This window comes from Mixophyes fleayi, chromosome 3, assembly GCF_038048845.1.
Source record: "Mixophyes fleayi isolate aMixFle1 chromosome 3, aMixFle1.hap1, whole genome shotgun sequence".
Lineage (NCBI taxonomy): Eukaryota > Metazoa > Chordata > Amphibia > Anura > Limnodynastidae > Mixophyes > Mixophyes fleayi.
This window is the reverse complement of record NC_134404.1, coordinates 156,673,831-156,697,415: the sequence shown is the minus strand read 5'-3', so window position 1 is coordinate 156,697,415 and position 23,585 is coordinate 156,673,831. Positions and strand designations below refer to the sequence as shown.

At 38.4% G+C, this 23,585-nt stretch overlaps 1 protein-coding gene and 1 long non-coding RNA gene across 3 annotated transcripts in view; one reads left to right on the top strand and one right to left on the bottom strand.

Annotated features, from left to right (window-relative positions):
* The window catches only part of SLC17A5 (solute carrier family 17 member 5), a 29,546-nt gene extending 16,563 nt beyond the window's left edge, over window positions 1–12,983 (top strand). For both annotated transcript variants that reach the window (XM_075202629.1, XM_075202630.1), the window contains exons 8-11: window positions 1,952–2,084; window positions 3,554–3,701; window positions 8,171–8,261; window positions 10,184–12,983. In XM_075202629.1, coding sequence (XP_075058730.1) covers window positions 1,952–2,084; window positions 3,554–3,701; window positions 8,171–8,261; window positions 10,184–10,321 — 510 coding nt within the window. In that variant the 3' untranslated portion in view covers window positions 10,322–12,983. The remainder of the gene's footprint in view (window positions 1–1,951; window positions 2,085–3,553; window positions 3,702–8,170; window positions 8,262–10,183) is intronic.
* Window positions 5,377–23,585, bottom strand: part of LOC142144139 (uncharacterized) — a 181,066-nt gene continuing 162,857 nt past the window's right edge. The window contains exon 5 of the long non-coding RNA XR_012689659.1: window positions 5,377–5,551. This is a non-coding gene — a long non-coding RNA (uncharacterized LOC142144139). The remainder of the gene's footprint in view (window positions 5,552–23,585) is intronic.

Genomic DNA, 23,585 nt, shown 5'->3' with positions numbered 1-23,585 from the left:
GCAATCACAAGGTGTTCAATTATCATGTATTCTTGTGAAAAAGCTTAGTTACTAATATATTATATTAACCAGGCAACGCCTATTTTTGTTTGCATGATAGACACTAAGGGCTAGATTTACTAAACGGCGGGTTTGAAAAAAATGGAGATGTTGCCTATAGCAACCAAACAGATTTTAGTTATCATTTATTTGGTACATTCTACAAAATGACAGCTAGAATCTGATTGGTTGCTATAGGCAACATCTCCACTTTTTCAAACCCGCCGTTTAGTAAATATACCCCTAAGACGTTTCTGGTCTTCCTATAAAAAAAAAAATCTTAAACAGGATATGTAAGCCTACAATTTTATAATATATTATAAACTGGTAATCTCTTCTGACAAATATTGTGCCTAAAATATTTTAAATGTTATACTTAACTAAATTCATCTATGTTCAAAGCTAAAGTGCAAGTTGGGAGGACCTTTTATAATTTGTATTGCACTAGGATTGAGAGGAGGGAAGCAAACAGAAGTTAAGAAAGCTTCCCTTTAGATATAGCAAGATAACACTGAGGCTCATTTATAAAGCAAACAAATAATTGTGCTGTACACTGTTTCTTAGTGAGCAAATTGAGCTTTGATATGGCCATTGGTCAGGCACCAGATGTCAATACATTTTCCCATTTGTTTTGATCACCCATTGTGTTTTTTCTGTTCTGTGAGATCAACACATCGCCTACTTTTACATTTTGTCCTCCTGCCACATTTATTTGCATTTTGAAGATTTTTCCCAATGTAGCAATTGAAAAAGACTGGTTCCCCTGCTGTACCATGGACCTGTTTGATTCAGGGTCCAGATGCCCAATGAAGTTCTTCATAAGTCGATAACTGGTAATAGTCATCATACAAGTGCTTTATTGCAGCTGTGATACCGGAGGGACGTGAGCCTACCAAAATATAATTCTAAAATAAAAGCAAATTTAAAAAAAAAGATTTACAAACAAATAGTAAATAAAATTATAAAAAAATAGGTCCCTGTCTCTCCCAGCTTCCCAAAATGATGTTACCTATTCTCTGTGAATCTGATGCATTGTGCAAGAGTGCATACTGCCCCATCCCCACATAACCCTGCCTAAGGATTTGCGCACATGTATACTTTATCTCTATGCGCAGATGCAATATACTTAAGAAGATATTAATATACTCTAAAACTGGAAATCTATACCTTTTAGTTTCTTGCCTCTATAACTGCATCACATCTTATACAAAAAACACATATTTGTTTACTTTATACTCAGAACTAGCTGGTTAAATTTCAGAGTTGCAATAATACTCTAAAATAAGCTTTGAGAAAATTCCTGGAAAAGTAGTTTTTTTTTTAATGCTAATCTTTCCCCTTTATAAAGAACCCAAAACCATACATTTATTTTAATATGCTTTTTGGAGCTGTCACGCCACAAATGGTATCATCCATGTGCCTAGTAACTAAAAATATAGTGCTTCATATAGTCCTTCAGGACTTTTCCTATTTTGCTGAATATGCTGCAAATTTACTGCCCAGTCATAGTGTTCATCCAGCCAATTCTCAGTTATATCCACTATATCAAAATTTTAATACTAATAGCGCTTTTTTCCATGGCAAAAGAATTTTAAAAAAAGATGGCGTTACTTTTGAGTTTTAATTGTAGTTGAGGTTTAAAAATTCCTTTTGTATTCATTGGGGGCTTCCTTTATTTCATATGCACTTCAACCCTCCCAGGATCCTGAGCAAGAAATTGTAAGCTCACAAACCATGCCAGCTTGGCATGCAAATTGGTGCACAATATTGAAAAACCAATTGCAGGATGTGCAAAAGAATTAATAGGACAGTAAAACAGGCGACAAACTGATTTGTGGTCTCCACTTATTTTTTACTTTAAATGAGCTCCATTGACTGCATTGGTAATTTGGATAAAACGTTTATGTTACAGAATGGCTTTCTCTCTGCACTACCATACTTTGGATGTTGGCTTTGTATGAACGCTACTGGTTACATTGCAGACTTCATGAGAGGGAGGTTGAATTTCTCAACTGTTGCCGTCCGTAGAATATTTAACACATTGGGTAAGTTAAATATAAGTCTGAATCATGCAGTTAATTGCTAGATGTGCAATCATCAGTCGGGCCATTTAGCTGTCAGACAATCAGGCCCTACCCATATCTCCATATTCTAACAAGTATCAGATGTATGTTTACAGCATGGAGGTGATTGCTCTCTCCTAGGAACTTGCAGTCTCACATTTGAAACATTTTGAACCATTGGTCGAATTGTCATTATGAGCATAAACTGGAGACTTAGTTCCTTGTATTTATATATTTGTAATATATCTTGATGTCTTGTAGCTAGGTAGGTGTAATTTTACTTTTTCAAACTTGAAGTGGTGTCATGACAAACAGTGTTTATTTTCATTCTTTCTTTATGCTATGATGTGACTGTGACAGGCAAGATACCGGACACCCCATGCTGTTGTTAGAAAGGGTTAAAATGTGTGTGTGTATATATAATATATATATATATATATATATATATATATATATATATATATATATATATATATATATATATATATAAATACCTTTCCCCTTTCTTTACAAGAAGTGCAAAAATATGGGGGTTCCCCATTATAGAAGGCATAAGACTACACAGGATGAGAGCTGGTTTAAGTATGTGTCTCCCTGTACTAGCTAGCATAAAATAGCCCAGCCCTCTATGGCTAGCTTAAAAAACGAGGGGTAAAGAAAACCCCTCCCAAGGAGCATGAACCACAGAATGAGGTGAACTTCAGATACCCCAGCTAGTAGATAGACAAGCAGTCAATCAGAAGCAGTTCCTCACGTCGCACAGCCAATTAAAGACCCCCACCTCACCCCCACGGTTTTAGTGACAAGCAGCATAGGCTGTATCGCCCAGTGTTTGTCTAGTTGTTAAAAACTAAAATTAAATTCCTCCTTATTCCCCCTTTTCCTAAAGGAAAAAAGAACAAACAGCAACTTTCCACAAGACTTTGATACTTTACAGTTGTTCTTTTCCTACTGTTTCAGGTGTTTACTAACAGAACTAAAGAGGTGTGAAACACAAACAGACTGCTCTGCCCATATCACTTGAGGTTCAAGCACACCACAACTATTGAGATGTATGAGCATCGATAACTATTTGCTGGTGTCCTCAGAAATCTCTTGGATCAGGAAATGATTCACTTCCACAAACCTGTTAAAAAAAAAAGCACAAACTTTCTATTAACATATGGGAGGATCCCTCAAACATACCAAATCTCTAAATCATTCATAGAAATATCTGCTCAAACTACCTTCCTAGCCATTATTCTAGAGATACACACAATTTTTCCAACAAACACAATGAATTTAGGATCCATGTGTTTGATAAGAACAGCTTCATCTATTAAGACTTAGATGAAGATCAAATTTTAGCTCGGATACGGACTACAGATAACTCTCTCCAATGCAAATACTCATGTACCTATATATAGTTGTGTTTGTGCATATATTTCAGTTTTCTAATTGATATTTTCTAGGAATGATTGGACCTGCAATATTTCTCTTGGCGACTGGTTACACTGGATGTAATTATACAATGGCAGTAATATTCCTTACACTGTCAACCACACTTGGAGGATTCAGTATATCTGGATACAACATAAATCACTTAGACATTGCACCGTCGTAAGTATTGTTACCTAGTGTACCATTTTAAAGAGAAAATTATTAAAAACTGTAGCACAAAATGTTTAGCTGCAATGAAACCAACAAGCTGTTATATTAAGGGCATTACAGTGTTATCCATTATGTTTGGTAAACATTTAATTTCTGATTCACAGTTCTTTTATAGCATTCCATATATTTTATCTTAATTTGATTTATTTTTGCTCTATAAATTTGGAAATATTTTCCAACCATTCATTATTCCAGTAAATGAGCAAAATACCTTATTAAAGATAGATGGCCACATTAAAAAAACACAAAAAAAAACAATATGCAAAAAAACTAAGCAAAATGTTACACCGTCTCAACCTCAGCTGACCTGTTTAATTCACTGCATAGAGAGAGTGACCATACAAACAATATGTTTGCACAATCAATTAAAACATAATTAACATCAGTTGAGAAAATGTTAAAGCAATATTAGCTTATTTAAAGCAGTGGCGCACGCAAGGGGGGGGGGTTTCTGGGTCTCCGCTAAAAAAGTGCCCTATATAGCGGCACTGTACTATACAGCAGCCGCGGCGCTGTCGAAGAAGCGTCCGCGGCGGTGCTGTATTGTATACAGCACCGCCGCGGACGCTTCTTTGACAGCGCCGCGGCTGCTGTATAGTACAGTGCTGCCTAAACAGAGCTGCTGCGCATGCGCAGGCAGCTCTCTCGCCTTTTTTTTTTTTTTCGGTGGAGGGGAAATCCCCCCTTAAAAATGCTCTGTGCGCCCCTATAAAGGGATGGATATGTGCACTGATATGCAAAGTAGACCAGTTATTTAACAAAATGTTACTATAACGGTAATTGTTTTTCAACTCATAAATGTTAAAATAGAGGAGTTAGATCATAGCTGCAGATGAGAAACTGTTCATAGCAAGAGCAATAGATGTATAATCTGTTTATTTTTCCAATCTAATTACAAAATAGACTTTATAGACCTAATTATATCCCAAATGTTATCAACTTCTAAAGAATGTGTTGTAATTTCACTATGCTCTACTATAATGTCTATATTTATAAGTACACAGCAAAGTTAACCTCTTAATTTTACCTGCTTCATGCTGCAGTCATATCTCATTCTTTTAGACAATTCACTAGCCCCCAAATTGTGAGTAATATCATCATTACATATAAGCCTCAATCTAACAAACTGACCCCTCGGTAGGTTCCTAGGCCTGGAAAAAGCAAACTACAGTGAAACATGCATCAGCGTTTTGCTGTGTACCTCTCCTCCTTTCATTTACATTTCTATTTATGTGAGCAATTTGGACATCAGCAGAAATCTGGTTAAAATACGATTCAATCTCTATAACCAGCCCAATCCCGAGCATTAGTTTATACTAGGCAGTGAGCAAATCACCCCCTCACCTAATGATATACAGGGAACCACATAAATCAAAGTGGTTTTAATACCTGTAAAGAATAGTGAATGGGATTGGGAACCCAATATTTAATTAAATAATTTTGATTGGTATATTCTAATGACTACTAAAGATTGGGATCATTGTATGAGTGATAATTCAAGGAATTCTTGAAAGAGAAGATAGGTGTATAGAGTCCTATCATAAAGCTCACAATTAAGAATCAAGCATTATCTAGAAGGGAGATAGGAGAATACACACAGCAATTTTAATTTACAGTCTAACTCACAATTCACCTCTTTATTTCGCTGTTTTTAGTAAATAAGTTTTATTAATAGATAGGGGTATACATGACATGTTATATTCAACAATTCAATAGGACTGTAGTACACCAAATCAAGTCAGTTTCCTTCTTCTTTTCTCTTTGTGGTTCATATCTTGCAGATGAAGAAATGGCAACACCTAAAAAGTAAAAATATTAGGTTAGATTCCATATGGTTTGTAGAAACAGTCCTTTTCATACAAAAATCAATAAACAAATACCAGTGTGACAATAACTTTTCAGAGGTTCCTAGTAAAGTAGGTTTATAAACAAATCAATGCAAATCACCCCCATGGGGACACAGACAAAACCTTACTTGGTATCCCCAGGCACTCACACTAGTGAAAAGCTGCCCTACTAGTTTTAAAGAACCACCATTCATGTATTTATAAATAATAATAAAAAGGAGATCTGGTAGTGGTGTTAAACACTAAAACACTAAATATAGGATAAAACAATACACCTACTATCATACATTAATAAAAGTGCAACCAAATATGACAAACCTAAATGTCCAAATCATACATTTTAAACGTTGAAACTTTTTCAACCAACTCTGCTCCAAATAATCCTTGGATATGTGGAATATCCCAAAAAAATGTGTATATAGTGAAGTTCTGTATAGAAAAGTCAAAAGTAAATCATATAGTATCACACTAACGTTATTTGAATAGAATGGCGGCCTTTTACAAACTTTATCTGTGGAATTCTCGTATATCCTAATGCAGTGATGATGATAGTAGATCCTCTTTAGGTGGACTGGTGTTCTCACTGTGACAAATTACTCCAAAAGAACAGTGTATGAAAAGAATATAAAATATAACATAGTGCGTATTGTTGAAATGAGGTGAGATCATCAACCATACACAATTAGTAAAGAATGGAGAAACTCAAAAATATTTAACATTTTAATTAAATCATGTCCCCAAAGGGAATGATAGGACTTGTACCAGAACAAGGTGGCAAATGTGCAAAACAAAGTCTCTTGTAATGTAAATGTCTGGGTCATAGAGCCAGGGCCATAGGGCCTCTGATGCAATGTGGACCTTCCACACATAAGGGGGTAAATGTATTAACATGCAGGTTCTTCAACACCCGCGAGTTCAGCGTCTTCGGCGATTAAATTTAAAGCGGCGCTGCATTTTAAAGGGAAGTTTCCCTTTACAATGCAGCGCCGCTTTAAATTTAATCGCCGAAGACGTTGAACTCGCAGGTGTTGAAGAACCCGCACGTTAATACATTTACCCCAAGGAGTCCTATATTCCAACCACCCAACATGGTTCTATTGTCTTTGTCAAGGTGGCCCCCTTGACACCTCATTTCAACGATACTCCTATATGATTTCCTATTATCATCAATGCATAAGGATCTACGAAAACTCCACAGATAAAGTTTGTGAAAGGATGGCCTTCTATTCACATCATGTAAGTGTGAGACTATATGATTTATTTTTGATTTTTCACTTCTACACAGAACATCTCACCCCATGGGGAGCCCAGTTAATGTAATAATATCTAGATAAATCATATCATTTCTTCAACACTAAAACAATATCTTAAGTTATCATTATTGTTCAGATAATCAACAAAAACAACAATATCTCCTTACCAAAAAAAGTAATCGGTGTAAAGAAAATAACACTGGATAAACTCATAATAGGTGTTATTATGGCCAAAAATGCAGATCAATTGCAAACTGTGCCCCCATCACCTCGCCACATACGTGGAGATTTTGTCCACCATCAAAGAAAAACTAATTGTGGGGGAAAAAAAAATCAACCAAAAGCATCACATAAAAGCTTTTTAAGGTCCTCTGAGTAATTCGTACAATCAGAATGGTAATAACCAGTGGGTACATCAAAATCTTGTGAAATAGATCAGTGCAATAAAAACCTCAATCATCATAATCAAACTGCAATTCTCATTTCATACACGTGTCCATTCAACTTCAATAACTTGTGCATGGAGCATTTGACTGTAAGCTGTAAATAACAATCCAAACGTTCACCCAAAGGCTCTTTTAGAGAGCCAGTAGTGGCAACAATAGTTCTCCCTGACAGAATTAACATCTTGTGTACTGTAGGTGCAAAAATTAATAAACAGGTGTAAGAGTCCTGGACCAGTCAATATTTGACATCCAAATTGGTAACACAGGCAGCAGAGACCAGTAGCTACCAGATCAGTTCATCATGAAAATGTTGAACAGGAAAGCAAATAATGGTTCATATGCGTCTGTATTGGATAACTGCCTGAGAGGTTCACAAATATAGTATAACTTGTCCGAACATCTACATAGCACCAACTTTGGCACTTGTTCTGATGACAATAACATAATTTCCTCTTAAATTGTATAAGGTCTGTATTGCTTCCTTAGTAACAGAAAACCTGTAATTGTCACTAGAAACATATTTATAAAGGTTTGTCATATTGGACCTGAAATAAATCCGAAAATTTCCCCTCGACTTTTCTTGGATTAAACATAGAATTAACCAAGTGGCTCCGCAATAGTATTATCAAAAAATATAAATAATTCAAATGTTGTTGCACCACTTCTACCTAAAAGACAAGTTGTTAGTCAGTGTCAGCCAGCCCTATTGAGCTTTGATAGTAGGGTTTGAAGAAAGGTGTGTACTGTCATAATTATACCATGCAATCACTCATTTACCTAATACTATCCTAGCTTTAATTATAATGCATATAGTGGTTAGAAGAAGAATTTGAACTGCAATAATTTGACCTGATGTATGGCTTGTTTTACAGATTTGCTGGGCTTTTACTTGGAATCACAAACACCTTTGCCACAATTCCTGGAATGGTTGGTCCAGTTATTGCCAAGAGTTTAACTCATGAAGTAAGTATTGTAGCAGTAATCTTTCTGTTTTTAGTTATGACTTAGTTTTTTGCAAGAGGGTTGCAGCTATATGTTCTTCATAAGTACAGTTAGGACTGTTGCACCACTTCATTGTAACAACTGAACTTGGCATGTTGTCTTATTATACTACTACTCAATAATGTCTTAAGTGACAACTAAGACCATTTCCTAGTATATATTTTTTTAAATCATATACATTAACAATTAATATTTACAAATAAAAAGTTCCAAAACTAAAAACTAAGCTAATTCACTGGTTCCAGCACCAACCAACCATTAAAAAAGCTCTGAGAGTTCCATGTAATATATTCATACTATGGGAACCATAAATAATCAATATTGTTGCAAAGGTGTAATTTATTGATTATTTATTGTTCCCATAGTATGAATATTTCTATCATGTTGCTTTTATATTGTTATAAATAGGTCACTACTGGCCTTGCCACAGTATGGTAGATGTTCAGCTTTAAGATTTGACTAAGGCTACATGTCTTACAGACTGTCTGCTTAGCTAGGGAGCCTGTTACCTGCTGCTATTCTAGTCTTGATCTATGCTCTCATATTAATATCCTCTGTAATAACTGATCCAAGATATTTAAAATGTTGGCCATTCCTAGTTGTCTCCATTCAGCTGAATAGACTGATCACCTACTTTCTGTATTCTCCTAGATGAAAGCATATATTGGTTTTTGGAGCAATTCACTTTTGTCCCATCCTCTTCACACCTCTCTCTAGTCTTATTAGTCCTTCATCAAAATGTTGTGGTCAGCAAGACAGCATATCAAAGTCATCAGCATATGCAAGGATCTGTGTTATCCTGTTAAACAATCTTCCTCCTTGGTTGCTTTCATCTACTTTTTTCATAACTTTTTTTAGGGTGATATAAAACAAGAATGCTGACAAAACATCACTGTGACTCAATCCTTCGTTAATTTCAAATCCCTTTTGATAATTCTCCCTCTACTTTCACCTTACATATGGTATTATGGAGTGTTATATGGACTAATCTTATGAGCCTTGCTGGTACTCCTAGCTCTTTTATAGCACAGTTGAATTTCTCTCTTCTCACTTTCATATGCTTGCTTGACGTTGAGGAACAGTTAGTGAACCTGATAATCTGTTCTGTGGTAGACCTATTAACCCAGAAGACACATTGAAAATTGCAGAAAATACATTCTGCATGTTGTGTAATTCTTAAGGCTATAATCTTAGCTAGTATCTTAAAAACTAGAGTAAAGCTATGCCAGTGACACATTTTGGGGGTTTTAGGACACCGTATTTAATGGATATTTATCTTATTCCAGTTATATATGTTGTTAAATATGCTAAATGCCAAGCACATTTATCAGCATTCCTTATCAAAATCTGATTCAACCCTGTTGGAGTTTGTTTGTTGTTTTGACATCATAGATAGAGCCATAGATTGCCTGGCAATTTGGTAAACAAAGAAAATAAATGTATGTAGCTCTACTTCCATGCAAATCACTTGTAGATACTGTTAACGTAAGAAATCGTTCAGGACTGTAACATGTTACCCCCAATGTTCTTATTAGAAGACCAATAATGCTAAAATGCAGGCTGTTTTTTTGATTCTTTTAAAAAAATAAATACATAATAGAAATCCCCTTAGGGATTCTGTGGCGTGAATATGGTAACATAACTTCTCAGTGTATTCAAATATCCTTCACACCAAATACAGAGATTTTGCACATATATTTATAGTTACATTTCTGCCTAATATGTATTATAATAAAAATAAGCATTGCAATGATTTATTTTTGCCATACACACGATAAAGATCATGCAGAAATATGTCTGTAAATTTAAACCCATGATTCCTGCTACGTTCTAGATGAATTATTCACACCAGTGAGTGATAATGATTTGTTGTTTTTGTACAGAACACTGTGGCACAATGGCAAATTGTGTTTTACATCGCTGCTGCCATTAATGTTTTTGGAGCCATCTTCTTTGCCGTATTTGCTAGTGGAACAGTTCAAGACTGGGCAGTGAGAACTAATAAAGCACAGGGAAGCTGAAGATACACAGAATGCCTTGGAACACCTCACTACTATGGATTATTACGTTTCTTTTTCTTAAAAAATGTCTTCAACACCAACATTGCATTTGAAATTCCAGATCGAGTGTTATGATATAAATAAGCCTTTATAAATGTAAGCTGTCCGTAAAGGAAACAAGACAATCTTCCCTTGTTTTCATATTTTAGGTCTTGCAACTCTTCTAAATATGAATGTTTGTTCCAATGAAGAATCTACATCTAAACATGGAATTTCTTACTTGAAGCACTTTGTACTATATGAAAGACTCAGGCTTCACAATTTTATAGACATATTTGTGTTTTTCTTGTTTATGGCAGTTTATTTGATGTATATTTGTGAACACATATCTTGATTTTGTGTTACAAAGCACAACATTCCCAAGTGTAATATTTTTATTTATATATCAAGTGCCTTCTGAATTAATAATTCATACCTTCCAATTTATAAAAGATGGTGAGCTATCAATCTGTACGACCCTCTGGAAAGCTGGTGGTGGGTTATCACTTCTGTAGGACTCTCTTGAGCAATACAAATAGAATTATGGTTTGTTTACATGTGAAGTAAAGGGAATATTTAATGACACACTTGTTTTAAAACCTAAGTAAAGGATAAACCTTTTCTTATAAAATGAAGATCCCTAACATTGAACTGAGCAAAATCTGTGTTATGTTTAATAACATTCCCAAGTGTGATAGTTATTTATATATAAAGTGCCTTCTGAATTAATGATTCATACCATTCAATTTGTACAAAGATGGTGGGTTACCAATCCTGTGCGACCCTCGGGAAAGCACATAGTGGGTTACCAATCCTGTGCGACCCTCGGGAAAGCACATAGTGGGTTACCAATCCTGTATGACCCTCTGGAAAGCACATCGTGGGTTACCAATCCTGTATGACCCTCTTGAGCAATGCAAATAGAATTATGTTTTTTTACATGTGAAGTAAAGGGAATATTTAATGACATACTTATTTTAAAACCTAAGTGAAGGAAAAACCTTTCCTGCTAACAATGTTCTGAGCAAAACTGGTGTTATGTTTAATAACAAAGCAGCCGAATCATTTGATTAACACTTGTTTGAAAGTGTGTGTGTGTGTGTGTGTGTGTGTGTGTGTTCTCATGTCTATTCATGTTATTTTTTGGATTACCAGAGTTAAAGCATATTTAATAGTCTTTAAAAACACACCTTAATGACTTACAAACTGTAACGCCTTGTACACAAGGGTATTAATTGTAAGAACCTGTACCAGTAGATGAACCTAGGTGGAAGCCTAGGGAACTGGGGTTGAGGCCATGGCTAAAACACTGACTGACTGATATAATGTCTCCCGGTCAGTGTTCTTATTTACCCCCAAAGTGGGCGACAGCTGCTGCCACCGAGGGGCAGCAGGTGGCAGCTTCTTACCTGTAAAGCTGTCTGCTGCTGCTCATCCATGTTGGTAATGGGCTAGGAGTGTGGTTCTGGGCTATGATGTCATAGCCGAGCACCACAGACCTATTCCCCTTCCCCACTCCCACACCAGGAAGAGTGTCATGTGATTTTCCCATTATGCTAAGCTTCATCTTCTGAGAATATAGTAAGAAATTCATCTTAATAACAGACATATGTAAATGCATTGCAACACTAATGAGACTCTTTAGGCTTGTTCACACCTATGCACTAACTAATGCTTGAAAAGTGAATTAAAAATCGGATTATTGGTTTCTGATGGGTTCATTGCGTTCTAAAATTCATTAAGAATTCAAACTACAAGCATGATTTAATACTCTGTGCTATTTCCTTTATGTCATGATTTTATGGTAGTATGACTTCAGCAATGCCAATACTGACAACAGACCCAGTTCCACAATGGATGCTTCTTTAACAACAATGTTTTGTATTATTTATATTATATGAGAGTAAAATATTGATACATTTTCAATTTTTGTGAAAATAATTTTATTCTCAACAGGTTCTGTGTTTCATTTAAGTCATACTTGCCAACTCTCCCGGAATGTCCGGGAGACTCACGGATTCCGGGTGGGTCTCCTGGGAGAGTATGGCAGCCTCCCGCATCTGCCCACTTCCTAGTGAACTGGGCAGAATTAAATCTAGGGAATCGTGGCATTTGGCCCCACCCCCACTGTAAAATGAAGCGTTTGCGCCATTATGTCATGGGGCGGGGCCAAAATGACACGATTTTCTGAGCCGCACCCCCTGCAGGCCCACCTCCCCCCAGCAGCTTTCGGACGCCGACTTCCATAAGTTGGCAAGTATGATTTAATTTGATATTTTAATACACCATAAGACTAGAACACAGGTCATGTAATAGACATGGTTAACAGTGTATCACATGACCTGTTAAACAGAATTTCATTCTGGGCTAGTCTGTATCCTAACTGCTATAGTTAATGTTACCTTTTTCTTGTATGCATAATTTACATGTGACAAATACAAAAAGAGTGAAACGACCTTTGAAGTGATTCCACATTTTGCCACCAGGTGGTGTCAGTGTAAACAGGACATATACTTTTATTTAGTGCCTTCCATATTGAACTGGTGTAATATATGAATTGGTAGTTTCTATCTCACGTTATTTTTATTTTGTCAGATCAATGCTTTCAAATTACAACAACGTAATAAAAAAAAATCCAACAATAGATTGTGTGATTCTTTCCAAGCTACTGTACAGATATGTGATCAAACAGGTTTTATTCTTAATTTTAACCTTCTAAAGCCATTTAGAAAACTGTCCAGTGATACATTTGTAGGCTCATTTCAAAGTACATTACCCAACCCTTGTCCCTTACCACTTCCCGTTACCTCCTCTCACACCTCTACACTACTTCTTTTTAGAGACTCCTCTTCTGTGGAACTCTATCACTTACTCCATTAGACTCTCCCCTATCTTCTCAACCTTTAAACAGGTACAGAATAATCTAATAAACCTTTTATAGAAGAATACCCTGACTCCTCAGTCCACCATTCTATAATAGCCTTTCCATTCACCACACTTTTACTTGTCCACACATCTCACTTGTTCCCTTTTATCCCTTACCTTAGATTGCAAATTCTCACAATGGGCCCTTACACCCAGATACACTTACACACAACCAGCTCATGAGCACAAGAAAGTCAACATTGCTTTGATAGTGAAAAACACATTATTAGGTTTGATTTAAATAAAAATAAAAAATTCTCTATAATACAGCAGATATAATCTTCTTTCTTGTGTACAAATGAGTAGCAAAAATGTAATTCTAAAATACGTCCACAAAATAATATAATATAGAAGAAAGCACTAACCATTATCAGAGATGAATTCACATTTTCAGCTGCCTAGCTAGTGCTGGCGACTGTCCTAGTGTTTAGCGTGTACATGCATCAGCCCTCAGACACCCAGCATTGATATAGCTGCTGACAGGTGTATAGAAGTCTCCATGCTGGTCTGCCTCCGTTTGCATATATGTGAACACACCCTTACTGTTCTTGGTCAGCGTTTGCATGCCCTTCCATTTCCCCTTTCACCCTCTCCAAGCGGATGGAAGCACAAATACCAAATCTGCACATGGACATAGGCATGCACATTCTTGTGGGCATTTGCAGTACAAATTTGCATATTTTATGCTAAGCAAAATGGACATACGTTCAACTCAGCATAAGCCTGCATCATGTGTGTATAAACAGTAGTAAAACAGTATTGTTAGTACTAAGTGCAGTGTTCGCCTCGGAAGATGTTGCCAGACGGGTGGCACTAATAAGTAGCCGGGTGGGTGGCAGTTGTAATGCTTTCTAATAATATTGAAATATGTTGGAGGTTATTACCCACACCTGCCAGGACTAGTCAGTCAGTGGTCTAACACACACTGCTGGCTGTAGTGCTCACATAGTGCCTGTTCTAATAGGGGAAACACTGAAGAACACTGCATTATCGGGCCATAGATGCTGTGATATCCGCTCATTTACCAGATATTGGCTGTGATGGGTGCTGGGGAGAACACTGAACTGTAGGATTGTGCTCACCAGCATGGAGGCCACATGCTACCACTAAGCGAACTAAGGTGGTTGCCTATAGTGACAGAAACCAGTTCAAATAAATACCTTGCAAATTATTACCTACAGAATTTGGCATACATAAAAATAAAAATATACTGGTACTGAGAAATGTTGTTAAATTACTATGAAACTGTAGTTGCCTTCTACTGCTCTGGTTAGACTACAGTGACTCTAGTGTTTTGTGATAGAGGTGTTTGTACCTTTTTTCCCATATGTATGTTTCTATATGCAGTTTTACAAAGTCACTATACAAAGAGCTAACTAGTTGATCTTTGTGGCCTCAGTGCCTAGTTAGCACCTAACAAAGAGACTATTTAATGTGTGTTTTGGATTCCAGTGAGTGAGGCTTTAAAGCAATATTGAAAGTAAATCGCAGCCTTATTCGCTATATAGTCTAAAGGACTTCAGCAACTTTAACTGTAATAAAATAGTTGGATTGAATAATTCAGAGATAAAAAGGACTCTGCAGCTGGAAGTGGAACCTTGAAAATCAAGTTTTTACATAGCCAATAAACATAACATAGAAAGTTTCCATGCGATTTAAAAAAAGAAAAAAAAGTTTTCATATATTTGAAATTGTGCTTGCTGTGTAACTTGTTTTGCAGAAGAGGAAACCTGGTTGGCTGAGAAAACAATGACCCAGAACCAAGGGTTAATGCAGCTTCCACTCCGTCAAGTTGTTAAAACATCTTGATAAAATAAGAAGAACCAATATATTTTTTAGAGCAAAGTACACACGAGTAGAATGCAAGTTTAAATACACTTAAATACAATGAGCCAGAAGAGTAGAAGATGCTGCTACATAAAATGCACCTGTTACACACAGTAAAGGGAGCTGTTTTGTGAGCATATAAATAATAAGAAATATACACTATAGAGCAGTGCTGGGCAACAGGTGACCCCTGGCCCCGGAGCCTTCCCCTGCAGCTGGCTTCCTCGTCATATGACCTCCTCTGCACACTGCAGGGAGGTCACACAGCACAACCAATCAGAGGAGGAGGCTGAGTTAGTGTAATGCATTCTGGGCTACATCCTCTCCTTCCTTCGTCTGGAGGCTCCAGCTGTGTAGGTAAGTCTGAGGGGAGATGTGGGAGACTTTCTGAATACATGTGGGGGTCTGAGGGCATGTGGTGATATTTTGGAGCAAGTGGCAGATTTGAGTGGCAGGAAGTGGAATTTTGGAGTATGTGGGTGCATTGTGGGATGAGTGATGTGCTGTGTCGAAGTTGTTTTGAAAGGGTAATATATGGCCCTATTGGAGGGCCGCACAAGCAGCGCTTGAAGTATATTGGGTTGCCCATCATTGCTATAGAGACTATACTCTAGTGGGCAAGTGTACAATACAGACCTTATTCCATGGTGGTCAATTGTGCAATGCAGAGCTCGGACACTTAGTGGCCAATATACAGTATGGATCCCAGTCCCTTTTGGGAAAATGAATATAGCTTGCTCCCTAGAGGCCAAATATGCAATTGGTTTGTGTGTAAAGTGAATAAGCACACATCAAATGTAAGAATATCACTCCATCCTCTGTATGATTACCTGTTGTCCTTGTCCTTATACATTTAAACTGCTTGGAAGGAGTGAGGTTATGTGTTTCTTTTGTCTTTGGCTCACAGGGAGGAAAACAACAAAGAAGCTGAATCTCTTCTGGCATCTCTGGAGCCTGTTCGTGCAGTGGGAATATGATGACATACACAAGACAATAGGGTTAATTTGCAATATTCCCACCACATTTACAAACATGTCCGATAATAATCCGTTCAATCCTGTTCAGATTATTATTGGGCGCGGGGATTGTTTCAGGACTACATACTACAATATTGAACACCTTTCTGGATATCATAGCATGTGTGGCCAGCATATGACCACTTTGATTCCCTTTGTTTGCCATTGTGTTGAAAGAGGTAAGGGATATCGCGCTAACTTAATATATAGAATAAAGTAGTCCCTTCTGTAAATAATAAGGATATTAGAGTTTCATTTTGCACAGGACATTAAAAAAAAAAACAATTTTGCTCACTGACACACATAATATATATAGAAGAAAAGTAAACTTAAACAAACTGAGGCACCTATACACGTTTTTTCTTTTTTTTTTTTTTAAATAAGGGTTTTTATTAAAGTTTTTGATTACAGGGTGCACAAAAAAACCCAGAAAAAACACACACTATAAAATACAAAGGGGGAAGGGCGGAGGAGGGGGGGGGAGAAAGGGAGGCAGTACATATCAATACGTATCAATAGCATCAAAAAGTGCAAATCCCAACATCTTAACAAATTACAAATCATTTAAGTTGCAGCTTGGGTAGCAACCTCCAGATATTACTGTGACGGATTAAGAGGGGGCCTCAAAGAAACTGTTCGAACCAAAGTTTTGGAGACATTAATTCCATTCAAACCATTTGATGTGGGGAGAGGAGGCAGAAGAGGTGTATGGTACTGCCATAGTTTCCATGTCACAACTTGACTGAACCTTAGAAATTGTCTTGACTATGGAGAGTAACGTAGCCAATTTCCACGCTTGGGCTATCACCACACGGGCAGCTATAAAAATGTGACCTATAACATACCGTTCTCCTAATAAAACTTGTGGAGGAAAAAAGTGTAGAAGTGCAACTTCCGGAGTATTAGGAATCGGAGTTTGAATAACCTTAGATATTAAGGCATACACCTCTGCCCAGAGAACACTAACCACGGGGCAACTCCAGCAAACATGGAAGATGTCCCCTATCTCCCCACATCCGCGCCAACAGGCCCTAAACTGGGCTGGCCATATCTTATTCAATCTATCAGGGGTCATATAAAGTCTGTGAAGCAGCTTATAGAGCATCTCCGAGTGGTTCAAACACTTCAACATCCGATGGGCATTCTGGTAAATACTGTCCCATTGATCCGGCTCAAATTCCCGGTCAAGATCTATCCCAAGCTAATTGGGAGGAGGCTTTTTCCGCGTCTAATGACATAATTAACAATTCATGGTAATGTTTGTTAGCCTGCTCTAAAATATTGATGGTTCTACGTGTATTATCAGATGCTTGTCGTCCGAGAACGAAGCCTACCTGATCTGGATGGATCAAGGTCAGGATAAGGTGATTAAACCTATTAGCAATCAGTTTGGCGCAAATTTTTATATCTGTATTAAGAAGGGCATTGGGTTGGATCCTTGCCCGGCTTGGGTATCGTGACAATACGGGACTCTAGCATCTCCGAAGGAAAATTCCCCTGGTGTGTGCCTGCATTAAATAACTGTTCTAAGAGTGGAGTGAGTTCAATCTGAAATGTAGCATAAAAATTATTAATGAATCATCAGGTCCCGGAGCTTTATCTTTGGGTAGGTATTTAATACCATGCGCAATCTCAGACTGTGACCAAGGGGCATTCAAGGAGATTAAAGAATCAGAGTCCAGGGATGGTAATTTTAGCTCACATAAAAACTCCTCAATCAGGGTTGGCGAGAGAAATCACAGTCACAGAAATTATATAATTTAGAGTAGGAAGCCGCAAATTTATTGGCTATATCTCGCGGATTAGATGTTCTGGCACCTGATTCGTCCACCAGATATTTAATACCATTTTGGGCCCTCTGGCCTCGAAACTTTCTAGCAAGCAGTCTCCCTGCTCTATTCCCTGATACATAGTATTTCTGGCGAAGTCTACTCAAGGTTTGTTGAGTGCGGAGGAGTAAAAGTTTTTGTAATTGATTCCTCCTTTAAGAAAGACAGGACTTGAGATCTTCTGAGGGATGAGTTTTATTTAGAGACTCAAGGGAGGACAACTCCGCCTCCAACTTCATCTGGTTGCTAAGGTACGCCCGCTTAAGTCTGGCTCCAGTCTGAATGGCTGTGCTGCGCAGTACAGCTTTGAGCGTGCACCAGAAGTTAAACATGGATGTGTCCCCCCGTGAGTTAGAGGCAATAAACATATCAAGCGTTTCTTTAAGGGCGGTCTTTGCTTCAAGTGACGTCAGAAGGTATGGGGCCATTCGCCATGAACCAGGGGGAATTACTTGCTGAGGATATCGCCAAGTCCAGACTACCGGAGCATGACCAGACCACGATTTCGGGAGGATCTTGATTGATCTGGTATTGTGTAAAGACCATTTATCCGACAGAATCAGGTCAATTCTAGAATAAGAATTATGCACCGAGGCTTAATACGTAGTCCTCCAAACATCGTAAAGTCCAAACTCTGGCAACAATCTAGCAAAGGCAGCTGAGGGACCAGTTATATTACCTAGTACGGGTAGATGGCTGTGATGATCTATCTAATTTAGGATGTTACAATGTTAAAATCTCCCATAAGAATAAAAGTGCCCTGTTTATATTTATCAATATCTCGAAACGTGGTTCTAAGGAAAATAACTTGTCTTGAGTTGGGACCATATAGTGAAACGATCGTGACCAATTTACCATCTAGTAATCTCACCACAATAAGATATCTCCCATTTTTATCTTCGAAACTAGAGTTAGGAATAAAGTTGGATTTGGAGCTAAACAGAAGGGCCACCCCATTACATTTAAAAGGGGCATTTGCGGTGAAACACAGCAGGAATCTATTGTCTTTAAAGGCAAGAGGGGCTTTAACCAATAAATGTGTTTCCTGCACTGCTACAATATCAGCTTTTTGCTTATAGAAAAAAGATAATGCTAAACGTCTTTTAGCAGGAGAGTTCAGTCCCCTTATATTCAATGATAAGAACTTAACCATTTTGGCTTAATAGAGACCTTTGGGAACCTCGTGAAGGCATTGGGATTAAAAAGGAAAAAAGAGTACTTGCCTAAGGAGGGAAGGGGACCCAGATGGAAAGGAAAGGAATAGGAAGGAAGGATAACAGGACACAAAAACAAACATAAATAACCCCAATATTGGGGTTAAAGTAGTTGCCAGAGAACAAAAAGAAACACATAAAACAAAACAAAAGGTTATCACCTGTAAAGTTATCATTACTAGAAACATAAAACATCTTGCTACAGCTTCAAAGAAGATATTCAGAGTCTGAACGAACCTATTATATAAAGATATTATCTAATTATAAAAAAAAAAATATCAGCAAGAAACACTATATATAAACAATAGGAGTCCCGAACAGCTCTGAAACTGCTCACCGACCGGAGGTTCACGATCCAGCTTCCTGCAGGAGTCTCACATCATTGTATAAGTAAGGCTCAAAACCCATGGAGGTAGTGACCCTACAGAGTCCAGAGGGCATAACGTAAAGCTGAATCACTCCAGAGTGAAGTAGATCTTCAAGCAAAAGTAGTAGTAATAGTAAAGAGATTAACTAGCCTTCTCCAGCTACACTCGACTAGTCCTTCCGAGATCAAGATGATGAGGCTGAAGCTGCCATTGAAGCTGTTGAATGTCCCAGAATTGCAAAAGTTGGATACCATCTTCTACTGCAGCTATCACGTGAGTAGAGTTATTGCGCTGGATAATAAGTTTAACCAGAAAACCCCAGCAATACTGGATTTGATGCTCACTAATCGCTTTAGTAATAGGTTGAAATGAGCAGCGTTTAGCTACAGTGGCTGAGGAGAAATCCGGGAACAATTGCAGGTTTTGCAAGACCTCTTCCACTGCCTGTGTTCTGGCTGCTCGTAGGATCCTTTAATATGGTAGAAGTGGACCAGCATAAGCATGTCATATGGCGCCGACTCCAATCCCACTCTTGGTCTCGGCAGCCTGTGGATACGATCCAGTAGTAGATCTTGATCAAAGGCTTCAGGAAGAAGTTTTTTGAACAGATTTTTAGCAAAATCCGGAAGTTCTGACAGGGAGATAGACTCAGGAACACCACGCAGCTTTAGGTTATTTCTCCGGTAACGGTCTTCCACATCAGCCAACTTATCTGCCATCCCAAAGACATAATTTTCAAGTTTCTCATGGGACGTAATGAGTGAATTATGAGACGCCACCGCTCCTCCATCTTGTCTTCAATATGGGAAGTTCTCCCACCCACTTCTGTCACTTGCGCCTTGACTTCCCAAATCAAGGAGCGCATTTCAGATAGAACATCAAACAAACAAGTCAAACATTAATTGCATAGATTTAATGGTAGCTGGGGCATCTTTGTCCATTTGTGAGAACCGAGGAGGATGTAGACTTAATCAGAGCTGGCGAGGTTGCTGTGGATCCCAGGTCCTCTGGTCCTTTGTGCGTAGGGACTGCCCCTGCAGAAGGGGAGGACTGAGGTTTGAAGAACTCTACGACAGAAGGGGTCTTTGTGGATTTGTGTCTTTTAGGAGCAATAGCGAGGTCAAGTCCCAAATAGCGTATAGGTGAGAGTAGATACTTTAGATAGTTTAGAAGATGGAGCTGAAATCTTTGGCAGTTAACGTAGTAAGAGGCTAATCTGGCAGTGCCATATTAGAAACGATACAGGTGATAGTGGGCTTAAGGAGTCCTGGGCGGGTCACCCATTTCACGGTCACATTTGTTGCATCTCCATGTCTGTAGGCCTGGTACTTATATACAGAACTTAGTTAGCCATACAGTCCGATCCGATGGCCAGGCAGGTCTGTATCTATATACTCTCCACACGGGTGGGGACCAGCCCTCACCAAAGTGATAAGCAATAACAGGCCTGCGACCGGCCGCACCCCTCAGGAACCACAAAGAGGAGCCTCCCTCTTATGATATTGTTGCAACAGTGGTAGAAGTAATTGTAGCAGGTGCTGCAGATATGGGTCAAACTCTCGACCATGAACTCTGGTACAAGTGGAGACTGGGGCTGGAAGATATCCTGTATGGTGCATTGGGATATTTGACAGTCTATACCCTGAGTGTAGGAAGGGAGGGCTGGACTAGAGCAAATCCTTTTGATGCAATCTCTGATGGCACAGATATCCCCAGGAGAACTGAGTTAGAGTCAGCCGACGTAATACAAGCTGCCTGAACACATCCCAAATGAGCACTGCTGGTCGGTAGCTTGAAAGCCCCAGGTATAGGCTTTGATCGGAGCAATTCAGAATATGACTATGTGGGTTCCAAAGGTGGATCACTCGAGGTCGGGGATCTCCTCTCTTCTAGGCCCAAGCAGCATTCAGACGGACCACAGCCACTAGGGGGACGATTTGACCCCCCAAATTTCTTGAGGGGGCATCACCCCTGTGGAGGCAAGAATTAGGAGCCTTTGTAGAGGCCAACCAAGAGCGGTGACTACCGATTTTCGGTCAATCAGGGGAGAGCTGAAAGACACCATGTCTGTACAATATGGCTGTCAGGCCACACACCCTTTCCTTTTTTTTTTTAATATGCCAGAGTGCTGCCATGTCCTCTGGATGCCTCACAATGAGCAAAATGCAAATGGCTCTGATATCAGGACATGTCAATTTTATAAACACACAAATGTAATTGACTGAAACATGTCCATTGATATGTATTATACTCCTTGTTTAAATAAGTCTTTAAAATTGTTATATCTCAATTCTTCATTTAAATTAATACAAATATCTATCTATCTATCTATCAGGAAAACAGGGATACTCTGCACTCTCCAAACACATAAATAATGCTGTACCAAGTACTGTTCTATATTAAAAACAGGGAATGTTAGTTCCACATATTGCAAGAATCACCCCATTCTTTACATTAATTAATTCCAACTTGTGTCAGGTGAGTCCCAGGTGTCCAATGGCTGCTAGTGCTTGGGAAAGATTTGCCTTTAAAAGCTGTGTGCAGGTAAGCCTTAAGCCCAGATAAAATAGCATAGCATTTGATCATGTTAGGACTGACCAGAATGGGAAGACTTTGGCGTGAGTTGGGTTTCTGTTTTTATATATATATATATATATATATATATATATATATATATATAAAATCTGTCACTAGTTCCAATATTTTGCAACTTAGTTCATAAAAAGGTATAACCTTACACACATCTTCTCACTCACACTCTAAATATAAGAGCCAAGGCTTCTCTGGCAGGGAAATTGCATCAATCAAGTTGTCATCTCTGCTCACTCTGATATTTATTATTGGCAAAAGACACTTTTGGACTGCTAGCCAAATGTCTGTGCTGATGTTAAGTGGGGAAAACCATGAGCACTGGGGTGTGCTCATAAGGTAAATAAACATGGCTGTGATTGCAATATATTTAAGGTGGCAGAAGCATAAAAATATGTTCACAAACAAATACAAAAATTTGCTGATGTTAGCCTTCTAACGTGAAATATACCAAGTCACTTTATATTTAATTACTCTGCGTGGTCTTTTGTGGCAAGATGTTGGGTTGTAATTCAATCATCGATAACATTGTACCTTCCTGAAAATACAAGCTTAAGGTGGAATTTATTTGTCAAACCGACCATCTTTGCCAATATTTTTTGCAGTTTATTTAGCTGTCAGATGTACTAAATGCCAAACAGCTATTCATATAGCACCATAATTCAGCAGCACTGTACAGAGAACTCACTCACATCAGTCCCTGCCCCATTGGATCTTACAGTCTAAATTCTGTAACACACACACACACATACCGAGAGAGACTAAGGTCAATTAAATAGCAGCCAATTAACCTACTAGTATGTTTTTGGAGTGTGGGAGGAAATCAGAGTACCTGGAGGAAACCCATGCAAACACAGGGAGAACATACAAACTCCACATAGATAAGGCCATGGTCGGGAATCGAACTAATGACCCCAGTGCTGTGTGTCACAAGTGCTAACCACTAAGCGACCGTGCTGCCCCTAAATTTATATAAACTTACATTTTAAAAAATGCATGATTTGGAACCACCATCCTAATTTTGTGAAATGGCGAGTGTACAAACTGTGTGATTTGCAAATCCGTACATCAAACCACCAGAAAAAATAGTTTTTTTTAGCATTTGATAGGCATGATAGCTCAAACCATGCTGTTTGAGCTATCTTGACATTCAGAACATAAGAGTAGGAGGATTACTTTTATACTTTCCAACTTTTATAGGGGGAGGTCAGGTGGTAACCCTGCTATGTAATGCCGAACTACATGGAATCATAGAGCGGGAGTGGTGCCTGACAACATAAATCGCCTCCCGTGAGATCCAGCAGGGTGTCTTCTTTGAGGCCTTCCAGATGTAACCCCCTGTCACTGTGTATAGTGTGGGGTGCAAAGGGTACACAGTGCACCTCCTTCTCCAGCCCTGGCTAGCTGATGGGCATGGGTGTAAATGATCAGGGGGTCCCTGCACATGCAGGTGTTTCTCTGTAGTTAGTGGGACACAG